General features: G+C 34.9%; 1 protein-coding gene across 1 annotated transcript; it reads right to left on the reverse strand.

Annotated features, from left to right (window-relative positions):
* Positions 1 to 2,608: 2,608 nt before the first annotated feature.
* SPL3 (squamosa promoter binding protein-like 3) lies at positions 2,609 to 9,725 on the reverse strand. Its single transcript, XM_028221262.2, has 2 exons — positions 9,318 to 9,725; positions 2,609 to 3,037 (listed from the first exon to the last, which is right to left on the reverse strand). The coding sequence occupies exons 1-2, from the start codon at positions 9,629 to 9,631 to the stop codon at positions 2,920 to 2,922; spliced, it is 432 nt and encodes a 143-aa protein (XP_028077063.1). The 5' UTR covers positions 9,632 to 9,725; the 3' UTR covers positions 2,609 to 2,919.
* Between the last annotated feature and the right edge of the window lie 2,892 nt (positions 9,726 to 12,617).

The raw sequence follows: 12,617 nt of genomic DNA on the forward strand, positions 1-12,617 counted from the left end.
CACTGGAGTATTATGATAACTATTATTGCTGAAGGAGATGAATGTAGAAAAATCTGTTTCTAGTGTGTAGTAGACCTATGTTGTTTGTTGTACGCCTAGGCCACTACCTTCAGATGTATATATATATATATATGACACTATCAATTTGTAGTCAGTTAAAGGTCCTTCAGTTGTGCTTGCTGGAGAGTATAATCCCCTAGTGTAGTTGCTGTTGATGGTAGAAATTTATGTTCTTTGGGATGTGAATTCTGTTAACTTACCTTGCAATGCAACTAACCCTACGTTTGAGGTATTCAATCTGCATTTGCCGTCATGGACAACTGTGCCAACACCTTTTTTTTTTCGTAGTTTGAATCCTGAGTTGAAAAAGCAAAAGTTCAAGCTTGCGTTTGGCTATGAAATATTTGTGTTTGAGAGGTGAGAGACAATTGTATATTATTTAATGTGATCACAACTCAATGGGATTACATGAAGACAATTGCTGGTGTTAATATTTTGTCCTTCAACAAGTGTTGAATTTTTGAATAGTAATACTGCACAAACAAAACAATGTGGCTTATTTAGCTAACTACTGCTCTTTTTCGTTTAAAAGATAATGTTGCCACATCATTTCTAGAAGAGTATTTTTTATATATGATCTAATTTTCGAACAATTTCCATTCATAACTGGTGCATAGTATGCACATAGCGAGGGGATAAAAAGATGATCATATACAATGGATATGACTGTGGTGCCAAGAATGGTTTATTTGGATGGGATGTCTAAAACCTTGATTTTTTTGTCCAGTCTTATATGTGAACATGTGGTTCATTTGGACAATTGAGACAAGTTTAATCAGACCTTCTTGTTGACACGTGTCCTCTTGCCAAATAACATGCCGATGAGTGCAATAATCTCTGTGTCTCTCTCTGTAAGATTTGTTTCCTTTTGTTTTTATTCATCATTCTTACACTAATGCTTGTTTTGATATCTTGACACACTGCTGGTTGTTTCCATGGCTCATTTATCTGCCTACTAGCCTTGCATAATTTAACTTCAACAGAAAGCAGTAAAATTTGCATCCAATATTTTCATGTCTTTTGATTAAATTTTATGAGAGAAGTTCTTGCATTTTGTTGTTCTTTAACATATAACAGGAAATTCAAAAATGTGCTGCAGCAAACCTGCCGGAGGCAATCTTCTCATAGGCACAGTGCTTTGTGCTTTACTGTCATTCATCTTGACTCAACTTGACAGAAGGTCTAAACACTGATTAGAAAGAGCTTCAATGGCTTTAAGGGCTTGCAGAAGATTTCTGGTATCTCTCTCTCTCTCTCTCTCTCTCTCTCTCTCTCTCTCTCAAGCTTTTGTTGACATTTTCGGGTCCTTCGATTAAATTTTATTAGGGAAGTGCATTATGCTTATGTGAGTCATATGCATATAATTATGAATATGGAGCAAAGATGCTTCCAAAACATATTTTTTGCTTCTTACTAGTAAATTGTGCCTAAATAGGATTTTTGAGCTCATTATTATTATTTTAAAATTTAAAATTAAATAATTAGTACAATTTTTGCCAAGTGTTTGCATTCAAGTTAAAAAAATGTTTTTTTTTTTTATTTAAAAAAAAAAAAATTTATAACAAAAATTTGATTATTAATCAGGCTTTAATGTAGAATGGGAAATAAGTTTGTCCGTACACTTATTGTTTAACTTTGAATTAAAAAAAATTAGTCAGGCAAAAAAGCCACCTAAATACGTTGGGAGAATGTTATAAATTGATTAGATGTTAGCAGTTAACATTGCCAACATAAAAGATTTTAAGATGGAAGTGACCCACAACATTCTAGACACCAAAAAACAACTTAAAAGTGCAAAATTAATGATTTGATCTGAAAGATATTATAGTGAGTAAATAGTAGTACATATCTCTCAAGTATATTGATTAATTATTGAAGAGCATATATAATTAATCTTGGTTTTTTTCTTTTAAATATAGCGTGAAATTTAAAGCATGTAAAAAGAAAATGGAAATTCAAGGCATGTGGCAAGCCAACTTTCTTATCTTTCTTTCAAAAACAAGAGAAACAACACAACTCAACTCCTTCAAAGCCGAATTACCCACAAGGTGACATCTTAGGTCACAAGATGTGATGTGTGCTTGTTTTAACACTTCACATAAGATGAATGTGTGTATTGCCTCAACCAATCTGTTGTTATCAATGAGTTTCCAAATGATGGCTGACTTGGAAAGGTTAATGTGAGGTTAAATTCTAGGTCAGGGTTTGGTGTGTTGACCTTAAATATGAAATTGAATCATATAGTATTTGTAATTGATCATTTAGAAATGAAGATGCATTATGACTAAGAATAATCCTAAAGGGCCAGCTGCCCACAGAGTAAATCTATACCTTCAATCATACCAACAGAAAGTAGTACTGAAATGGATGGTACACACAATAAGGTTCTTACCTGTAGGCAATGGAACTAACTCCCATGTACGAGTTTTTTTGAGAGCAGTCAACTCGTCTTGCATTGCATTAATCCAATCGGGATCAATTTATAATTCTGTATAATATTGAGGCTCAAAATAAGCATGAATAGAGGAAAGAAAGACACAATAAGAAGTAGTAAAATAAGTATTATAGAAACCAAGTCTTACTAGAGAGTACAATTATGCAGAGGATAGCGTGGTTCAGGATAATCACTATCCATCGAACCAAATCTACAGTGCCGTTAGGCTATTTTGTTTCAAACACGCACAACGCTTACATTCATATAATTAAACAACAACAACCTGGATTCCTAGAACTCTAGGATTGACAGAAGATTGGGAGCACACATAATAGATAGGTGACAATTTCTTCGTATAGAAATTGGATGATTGACAGAAGATAGAGAGCATGGTAGCAAGGATGGTTGAAAGGGCTGTTCCCTTTTCAGCCTGATCCTTCTCCATAAGACTCATATGAGCTTTTGCGGCGACGCTCATTATGTCCAGCCAAACGCCTGCGACAACTCTTTTTTGTTTCATCGAACTCCGATAGCTCATGGAACCTGCAGAAGATGATTGAAAGAGAGACAATTTTTAGAAAGAAAAAAGTGACAAGAAGCCAACTTAAAGATAACACCAAAAGCAATACAAGACAAAATGACCCCCATCTAAAAATGATTTTTAATGTCCCTATAATCCCATACTGAAACTGAGCCAAATGCCCAAACAAATATCGCATGCTGCAAAGACTCCTAATAGAGCGAAGTCACCTGTAAAAGGTAAACACCTCCCTTGTATTCCTAGGGAAACAACTGCGAGTACCCTCCATATTTCAGAACAAATCCGCATTTCTGGCATTTCCAGATAAGGCCATAGAGCCTTATGAAAAACATCTTCTGATTAAAAGAGTGAAAGGCAACCTAAGCGGTTGGAGCAGAATATCCTGTTTTCGAACATAACAACTGATTGTTACCGAAACCTGATAGAAATCAGACAATTCATGAAATCATAAGAATCGTCAAATAGCTCCTACAAGAACCCTCATATAGCCTGTTATTGACTAAGTTCATAATTTGATATCCCGTTTCCAGTTACTTCCACGCAAGGTCAGCCTTTGTGCCCAAAATTCTTCTTTGAGACTCCTTTTCCTTCTATTCTGATAATTTAGATTTCTAATGCCCTCTGTACATCTCAATAATGTTGGATAGCTTGATATGTATTGTTGGCTCATTGGGATAATTGGAAACTTAACCAATGTAACCATTAACTGAGTATTCTGAGATATTGCAGCATACCTTGCTCCAGAAAGCAGTTCTAATCTTGATCAGTTCCACGAAATCATGCCAATTGTGAAACTACATCATTACGAGCCTTCCATAAGGACCATAAACCAGCAAAGAAAATAGACTTCCAAATTCCTCTTTCCAAATCCCTATAGGCATTATCAAACCGCCATATCATCAACAATTCTAAAGATGAAGTACAAAACCCATTGATTCTTTGACTGTTGTAAGCATCCATTCCATACTTTCCATGCAAAATCACACTGAAGTAAGACATGATCAGCTGTCTCATCTGTCCACTAATTGAAATAATCGTTCGTTTCAAAAGCATATCACAAGTCGCAATTCTACTCTGAACAGTCTGTCAGCAGAAAATTGTAATTTGATGAGGACACAAATTCTTCCATATGAGAGACAAAGATGGCACAAAGAGTACAGACTCATCAAGCTTTATCTGGCATTGGCTATAACATATTTTTAAACTGAAAATTCCGTTAGTTTGTTGTGGTTGGATCATGGATTTGGGTAGGGATTTGGAAAGGGAAAGGGAAAAGGTGGGTGAAAATGATCCAAACACAGCCTTATTGTCCCATTTCCAGTACATAGAATCATCAACCTGATTCTGGTGCTGAAAGTTTTCTAATTTTGTTGGCAGACTGTCAAGCAACTTTTCTTCCCACACATACAACCCCTCCTGAAACACTTTACAATCCCCTGATACGATAATCTTTTTAAATGGATAATGAGTATAGCCTTTGGAATTTCTCTTCAATGGTTTATCCCCCATCGAAACATCATGCCGAAATTTCGTTTGAGTTTCTGAACCTACCCTAATAGCTAAACCCCTTTTTGAATATAATACAGCAAAAACAGAGACTATCCTGAAGTGACACAATGTTAGACCTTGTCTTACACATCTTGGCATGAATTGGAACAAATGGAAGCCAACAATCAACATAATATCCATACTTTTCTTCCATTACTGTTTAGCAAACCTCCACCACCATTTGGAAAGCAAACTCACATTCTTCCAAATCAATCTATGAATACCCAGCCCTCTTTTTTTTTTTTTTTATATATATATAATATATATATATATATATATCCAAAATCAAAATACTCCATTTGACTGGATGAAGCCTCCTCTTCTCCTCACTGTCACTCCATAAAAACTGTCTTTGAAGTCTTTTTTAATTGCTTTGCAACCTCTTTTGGCATCTTAAACAAAGACATATAATACATTGGTAGGTTTGAAAGTGATGCCTCAATGAGTGTCAACCTCCATCCAATAAATAAAAAATTTCCTCTTCCAGAAGGCCAATTTCTTTTTACACTTGTCAATAACAGATTGTAATGTCATAATCTTCCTTGGGTTGGCTCCTGGTGCCATCCCAAGATAAGTAACTGGGAGTGAGCCTTCTTTGCATTTGAACAAAAGGATTGCTATTTCCATGAAAGCCTCGTGAACTTCCATCCCACATACCTGACTTTTCATGAAAATGATCTTATGCCTTGATAACAGTTTAAACACTTAAAATCCTTTTAATATTCACCAACTCATCCAAATCCTCATTATAGAAGACTACTGTTGTTGTTTTTAAATTTCCAATGGGAAATCACTACATTCCCTGGTTCGAAACAAACCCCTTTTATGAGACCGATGTTCCTTGCTCTTTCAAACATCACATTCAAGCCTGCAACCACCACATGGAATAAGAACAGTGGTAGAGGGTCACCCTGTCTCAAGCGCCTCTTGGCTTTAAATTTTTTTGTTGTAGAGCCATTAATAAGAATAAAAAAGATGATGAAGTTATACACTCTTTGATCCATCTATGCCACTTACTCTGGAACCCCATTTTATCTAACAAATGTGACAATAAATTCCAATTAACAGTCATATGCTCCCTCTCTCTCTCTCAGCAACAAAAAGATGTTACTAAAAAGAGATGAAATACAAAAGAAGACAAGAAGTCACAAGGTTATGAAAGAAATTTGAAAACAAAACAAACTACAAAACTATGTATCACAAATCGCCTTCCAATCTCTAGAAATCATACAAGTGGGATCCAACAATGAATCCACATCTTCATATGCTCTCTGAAAATTGACTTTTCTTAGCACCCACCACTACCACCCTATTCCAATAATCAACCACTTCATTTGCAATGAGAACTCCATCAAGAATCTGCCCATTTTCCTCAAAATCGACCTGTGACTCACTGACAATCACTGGCATAATCTTTTTTATTCTATTTGAGAGAACCTTAGACAAGATTTTATATGCACATTCAACCATGCTAATAAGCCTGAAATCATTGAAACTAGGACCATCTATCTTTGGAACTAAAGTTACGAAAGTAGAATTGAGTCTTTTGACAGTCCTGTTTGTATAGAAATCCTGCAGAAAATTCACTAAATCATGCTTAATTATCCCCCAAGCCTTCTTAATAAAAGACAAATTGAAGTTGTCTGGCCTCGGAACATTAAATCCATCACACTCCTTAATGAAAGTTTAATACTTCATATTCAGAAAAGTGAGCTTCCAGATTTCTAGCCATATCTTTGTCTAAATAGTTCAACAGACTTCTAGACTCTAGTCAAAATAGGCCTCTCCTAATACTCAAACAAATTGCTAAAATAATTTACAGCTTCATTTTTTTTTTTTTTTGGTTTGCCTGAAGGTCATCTCGGTCCATGCCATCCACCTCATTGTGACCTACAAAATTCTTCCTAAACTGACTATTTGGAACTGCATGAAAATATTTAGTGGTTTATCCCTACTCTTTATCCACCCTTGCCTTGACTTTTGTTTCCATAATAGCTCAGCTTCTCTATTTGTCTATCTTAACAAAAATATCTCAACTGATTTCTGTTTTCCTTTTCATCTTCATTTAAGCATCTTTGTTCTTGTGAAAGATTCATTTCATGAAGTTTGCCTTGGATCCTAGCAATATTGGTCTTACCAAAATCCTTTGACATTAACAAAACCTGCGAGGGATAAAACCTGGAGTTTTTTCAACAGGATAAAACCTGCCCACCCTTTAACATTAACCTTTGCCCATTCCTCCTTTACAACTAACCATAAATTAGGGTGGTGAAGCCAAGCATCAATAAACCGAAAGGTTTAGGGTCCTCAATTACTTTCTTTCCTTAATTACAAACTGTTACCGAGCAGTGATCTGATGTTGGCAAACCCCTATGCTGAATTTTGAAAACTTGAAACCATTCTTCTGACGAAAGAAACCACTACAACCTAATTTTCATTTCATCATCTTGAAAAGTTTGTTCATGTGTATTTTCTTCCTAACATAGGTTGATCCTTTTCTTCCATTATATTAGTTAAGTCTCCAAAATCTGTTATACTCCCCTATCAATCCTAAGTTACCCCTGCGTTCAGCTAACTCACTCCATTGAAATTCCCTCCAAGCATCGGGGCATTTGAAATTTCCTTCTTGACTGTATCAACTCCTCCCAAACAGCTTTTCTATCCACTGTTTCTTTTGGAGTGTATACATTAACACAGTCAAAGTGAGAATTATATTTTCTTCTCAAAAGAATAAAATCCTTGCGTTAAATGGATTCTTCCATTGAGAAGACTTCCTCATTCCATTTTGAAATCAGCCCACCTGCTTGACAATCAGCATCAACCACTTCAAATTTCGCCTATGGCCACGGGCTTTGTAACACCTCCCTCATCCAGCGATTCATTTTTCTATCTTAAACTCATAAAAGCTCCGGCTTATAGGGTAATACCATTTTCTCAATTACCCTCCTTTTTTCACTCTATTCCCCAAGCCCCTTCTATTTCAGGTGATGAATGCATTTTAATGGGAAAGCATAGACACCCTTTTCCTCCTTGCCTTACAATAATTCACCTGTTCATCCTGAATGTGAATTCTGCCCATCCTGAATCCATAATTTGTGGTTGTTTTTTTTTCCAATTCCACTATCTTTTGGAAGATGCCCTCTTCATTATCACCAAAATCCGAGCCCAAAAGATTATTGATCTTAATTGTCACTGTTGCCACCTTTGGTATTTGTTGAGTGTGATTCGTAATATCATCAGTTGAAATAGATGACCTGCGATTGGGAACAATGAGTAGCAATACAATCAACTTCTTTGAATTCTTCTTCTTCAACACACGAGCTCTTCCCTCCTTGCTACCATTCAACACTAAAGCCAGTGATTTTTTTCTCTTACCATGAGAAACCATCTGGTCATTCTCACCATTGACAAGAGCTTTCCTTGATCTCATCCTCCCCACTTGCTGAGCCGCTGTCCTAGATAGAGACTTGACAGACATGTCCCTGTTTTGTTAATGAATGATTGGCGGTGAAATGGATCACTGAGTTGGGATTTGTTCCAATGCTATATATTCTTCTGGTTTCTTGGTGTTTAGCTTCCATTTGAATTGTTGATGTTGGATAAACTGACCTAAATGCACTTTATTGATCATAAGAACTAGAAAAACAAGTTACTTTTAATTTCACAACACAAAAACTATAATGAAAGAACTATATACATAAAAAAGAAACCTGGCATCTTTATAATAAGATAGATCTACAAAAACACTCAAGGTCTGACTAGCTAGATTAACCCTCGCAGTGATGAGAAAATCATCTTAAAAATCACCAGAAATCCACCACTAGATAGTTATTAGTATAGAACAATGAAGATCGGTATGATTGCTTTGTGTTTGGATGTCTCTTAGGAACACAGTGCTTCTATTTTAGCTTTTGATAAAGCACGTGCTGTCGTGACAGAGATGTTAAAGTAAATAGATTCACCACCACAGTTTTGAATTTGCAAAATGCCTAAACCTTATTATCTTCTTGTAATTTTGATGCAAGTAGATTAGACTTTTGAGATATTAATTTAAGCACAAGAGCTACATGCTGGGGAAAATGCTGGTTATAGTTCCTTGTACATATTGGGCATGTTTGATTGGATGGATTAGAGAATGGGATTGAGGTTATTAATCCGTGGACCCAATTATCCTATGTTTGTTTTAACATTTTGGTTTAGGAATATTAATCCAATGGATAATTAATCCAACAAATTTGTAGATTATTAGTAATGGGGTGGGAGTGGGATTATTAATCCAATGGATAATTTATTCTTTTAATCTAATTGGATAGTGAATATCACACTAATTTGATAGGATTATTAATACCTCACTATTAGTGTTGTGAATTAAACATGACTATTGTTTATTAATTAAGATGAATTGTTAATGGAATGACAAATATTAAGAATATTCAGTTTCCATTCAGTTATCAATCTCATTTTCAATATTAAGTTCACTTCTCTGAATTATGCATAATGATTTCGTACTTCCACATGTGTTAGTTCTTCTACATTTCATTCAATATATCACCATACTGTTACTTAATTTGTTCAAGGATTAATAGGTAAGTTCAATTAACATCTCTTTGTTTGTCATAGTTACTTCTACCTGAGAAATCATTTATTGACCACCTCTAACACAAATTTTTTTGTTCACATACTAAGTTGAGATCTAAAGAGATACAGAAACTATAAATATTAGGGTTTTCCAACCTGCTGCATTGCTGGCAGAAACGTTGGTGGAGTCCAGCAACATCAACAGCTGGAGCCTTAGCATGAAATTCACAGACCTTGTGTCGGCGGTGGTATGACCTGGCATAAGTCATGTCAGTTGTACAGTTGTCCACCTGACAACAACGCTGCCTTGATCCTCCACTGCTAGATCCTTTCCTGCCGGATGGTCCTTTCATCTTCTTGTTATCCTCCCCAGAGTCTAACTCTACAACATCTTCGTCTTCCTCTTCTTCCTCCTCGTCCCCCTCCACTTCTTTCATGCGTCTCTTTCCTCCAGCTTTGATGGTTTCCATCTTAGAGAACAACAAGGAAAGTGAGTAGAAAATAGTAGTTGTAGAAGAAGAAGAAGTTGATGAAGATTGTAACTTTGGGAGAATGGTGAAAAACAGAACAGGACCTATGTGAGGGCCACAATCTTCAATTTTTTTTTTTTTTTTTCCTATGTGGCAAAAATTTTCACCAAAATATTTCATTTCCTATGTGGCAAGATGAGTTTCCACCACTTATTAAATGTGATGGCCCCACGTGTACACATGGCGTTGATTGCATGAATACATACAGAAGGTGAAATAAAAAAGTGAAGTAAATGCAGTGATAAATAATCTTTCTCTAAAACAATTAGCGAAGGGCAAGAAGCAGAGTTTAAGTTGAGCTCAAAGAGTCATGACTTATCTAGCTATATTTCACTTTTAACTTTTTTACATGGGTTATTTATTATACAAGACACCTCGGATATATGCATGAGTAAACACTATGACATGAAGCATTTACTAATAATCAGTTGGTATGATCTTTAGTAATTTCTATGCTTTTCCAAGTTTACTTCAATCTGTCATCATACAGATTTTTCTGTGTTAGATATGATACTAAATTACAATCTCAATTTCATCCCTAGTTTGAACCTTAGTGCACAAGCCGTGATTTGAACCCGCACCACAACCTTTTTATTTCTACCAATTGCTTTTATTTTATTTTATCATTGCTTATATATTTGTTTTTCACTTGATAAATAATTATCATTGATGTAATTCTATTTTCTTCGGACCACTTAAGATCGACTATATAAATCATGTTTTTCCATTCTACTCTATCAAAATCAATTTTGACTGGCTTATTAAGATCTTCATTGTAAGTTAGCGAAATCTAATTTACCATAGTTGCTGCCTATGCTGCCAAGCCACCGACCCACCAGCATTATTTCCCTCACATGCACTGGATACCCCACATCCTCTACTTTGTCTTTTAACATTCGAGATTCATTAGAAACTACCAATTTTTCCCACTATGTTGGTGGAGCCTCTCTCTCTCTCTCTCTACATAGTGGTGATTGGAAGTCCTTTTTCTTGACAGTTGTAATTTCTTTAGGTGTATGATTAAAAAAGTGAAAGGAGAATACTTGCATGGGCCAATGGTTAAATAAAACTTGCTCAGATCTGGTTGGACTAGTCCTGTACCTGTGTCTACTTTTATATGTCCTTGCACATTATTTTGCCTCTTCCATTTATTTTAAATCTGCATTTGTGTAGCCAATTCATTTCCAGCATAGTGGCCACCTAGCTTTATCTATGACATGGTACTATATTCATTATCACATTTGGGTTGCGTCCCTTTTGAATGACGAAAGCTCTTTCTCTAATGTCCATATAATTTTAAGCTCAAATCTTTGTTATAAATAGTTCAAAGAAAAAACAAAAAGCAAAAAGATAAAAATGCATCTTTTGAGGGAAACATTGAAAAGATATTCTGGTTGATTAAGAAGGATTTCTTTCTTTCTTTTTTTCGTTCTGTTTTGTTTTTTTGTTTTTTTGTGAGTTAAAACAAAAGAAAGAAATAAAATCTACAAGAAACTAATCCTGATGCATGAACATTTCTGGATTAATCGACTTGGTGGGGATACTCTTTTGAGCAGTGATTGAATTAGTTGATGCATACATATGTAGCCGTATATTAATCTGTGAATCATTGTAACACATCTTTTTATACCATTGATATACCTTGGTTTACTGGAAAATGACAATGGTGTAATGTTTTGTTTTGTTTAGATGGTCGTGGTTGGTGAGTTTTGTGTCTGTCTTGTTTAGCTCTCTGTTGGGTTTATTTTTTTGTCTGCTCTTCTCATGATCTTTAACTGTATTGTTATCTTTACTGTTATTGTTTTAGTAATCTGGTTTTTGGGTTTTTTGTTAAATTATCTAGGTGCCCTGTTTGATGTTCAGGTATCTGTCTTTCTTTATGTTCCACTTCTAAAAGTCCTTGTCCTACTTCCCTTTTTTATGACCAATGGAGTTATTTTCTTTGCAAAGAAAAAGAAAAGGAGATGGGTTCTCTCTGGGTGAACTAGAGGGTTTTGTTCGGGTTCGTGAGCTTATCATGGGTCGCATTCTAATAATTTAATATATTTATTTTGTAAGATTTTGTGCGTAGATCATTTATAAAAAAACATCTAATTGATTTGATAATCATAATTACATGATTTTATCATATTTGTTCTAGCAAAATAAATATTGTGTTTTTAAAATCATATTTATCACTCACTTTTTATGACATGTCAATCAAATGGCTATGTTAGTTGCATCAATTTAATTTTTTTCATCAATAATTTATATATAAAATTGATAAATAAATAAATCAAATTATTAAAATAGGAGTCGTGGTGAGCTCACGGGTCTATACTGCACTCTATTTTTCGAACTGAAGAAAGGCTTGGCCAAAAAAAAGTTAAATAAACCCCTAATTTGGACTATTTGCAGGCACGGTCTGTATGTTGTACATCTATGGACTCAACTTGAACCTAGATTCTGTAATAGCAAAATGTTAGGTCTATATGTTGTACATCCATGGACTCAACTTGAACTTATATTCTGTAATAGAATGATGTTAGATACTCCAAATATTTTACTAAATATATTATATAGGTGTGAAGTCTATGTGAGTCCCATATAATTTTCACATCATATAAAATATTTAATAAAATATTTGAAATTCTTAACATTCCTTTCCGTAATATATATGCTCAGGATTTTTCAAGTGAGGACAAACTGTCTTAACACTGTAATATATATGCTCAGGATTTTTCAAGTGAGGACAAACTGTCTTAACACTTTGTGGTGTGTGTAATGTGATGCCATGTGGGTCCATTACTTGTACAATCCTTGTCGTATCTGCTGTGGGCCTCCTTGATGGTTTTTGATGAGACAAAAGTGGGCCTCTAGAATTCAAAAGTTCAAATTGGATACAAAATCTTTGTCGATGATGGATCAGATGGGCCATTTTGACATG

This window comes from Camellia sinensis, chromosome 9 (genome assembly GCF_055761805.1).
Source record: "Camellia sinensis isolate YWXY chromosome 9, ASM5576180v1, whole genome shotgun sequence".
NCBI lineage: Eukaryota > Viridiplantae > Streptophyta > Magnoliopsida > Ericales > Theaceae > Camellia > Camellia sinensis.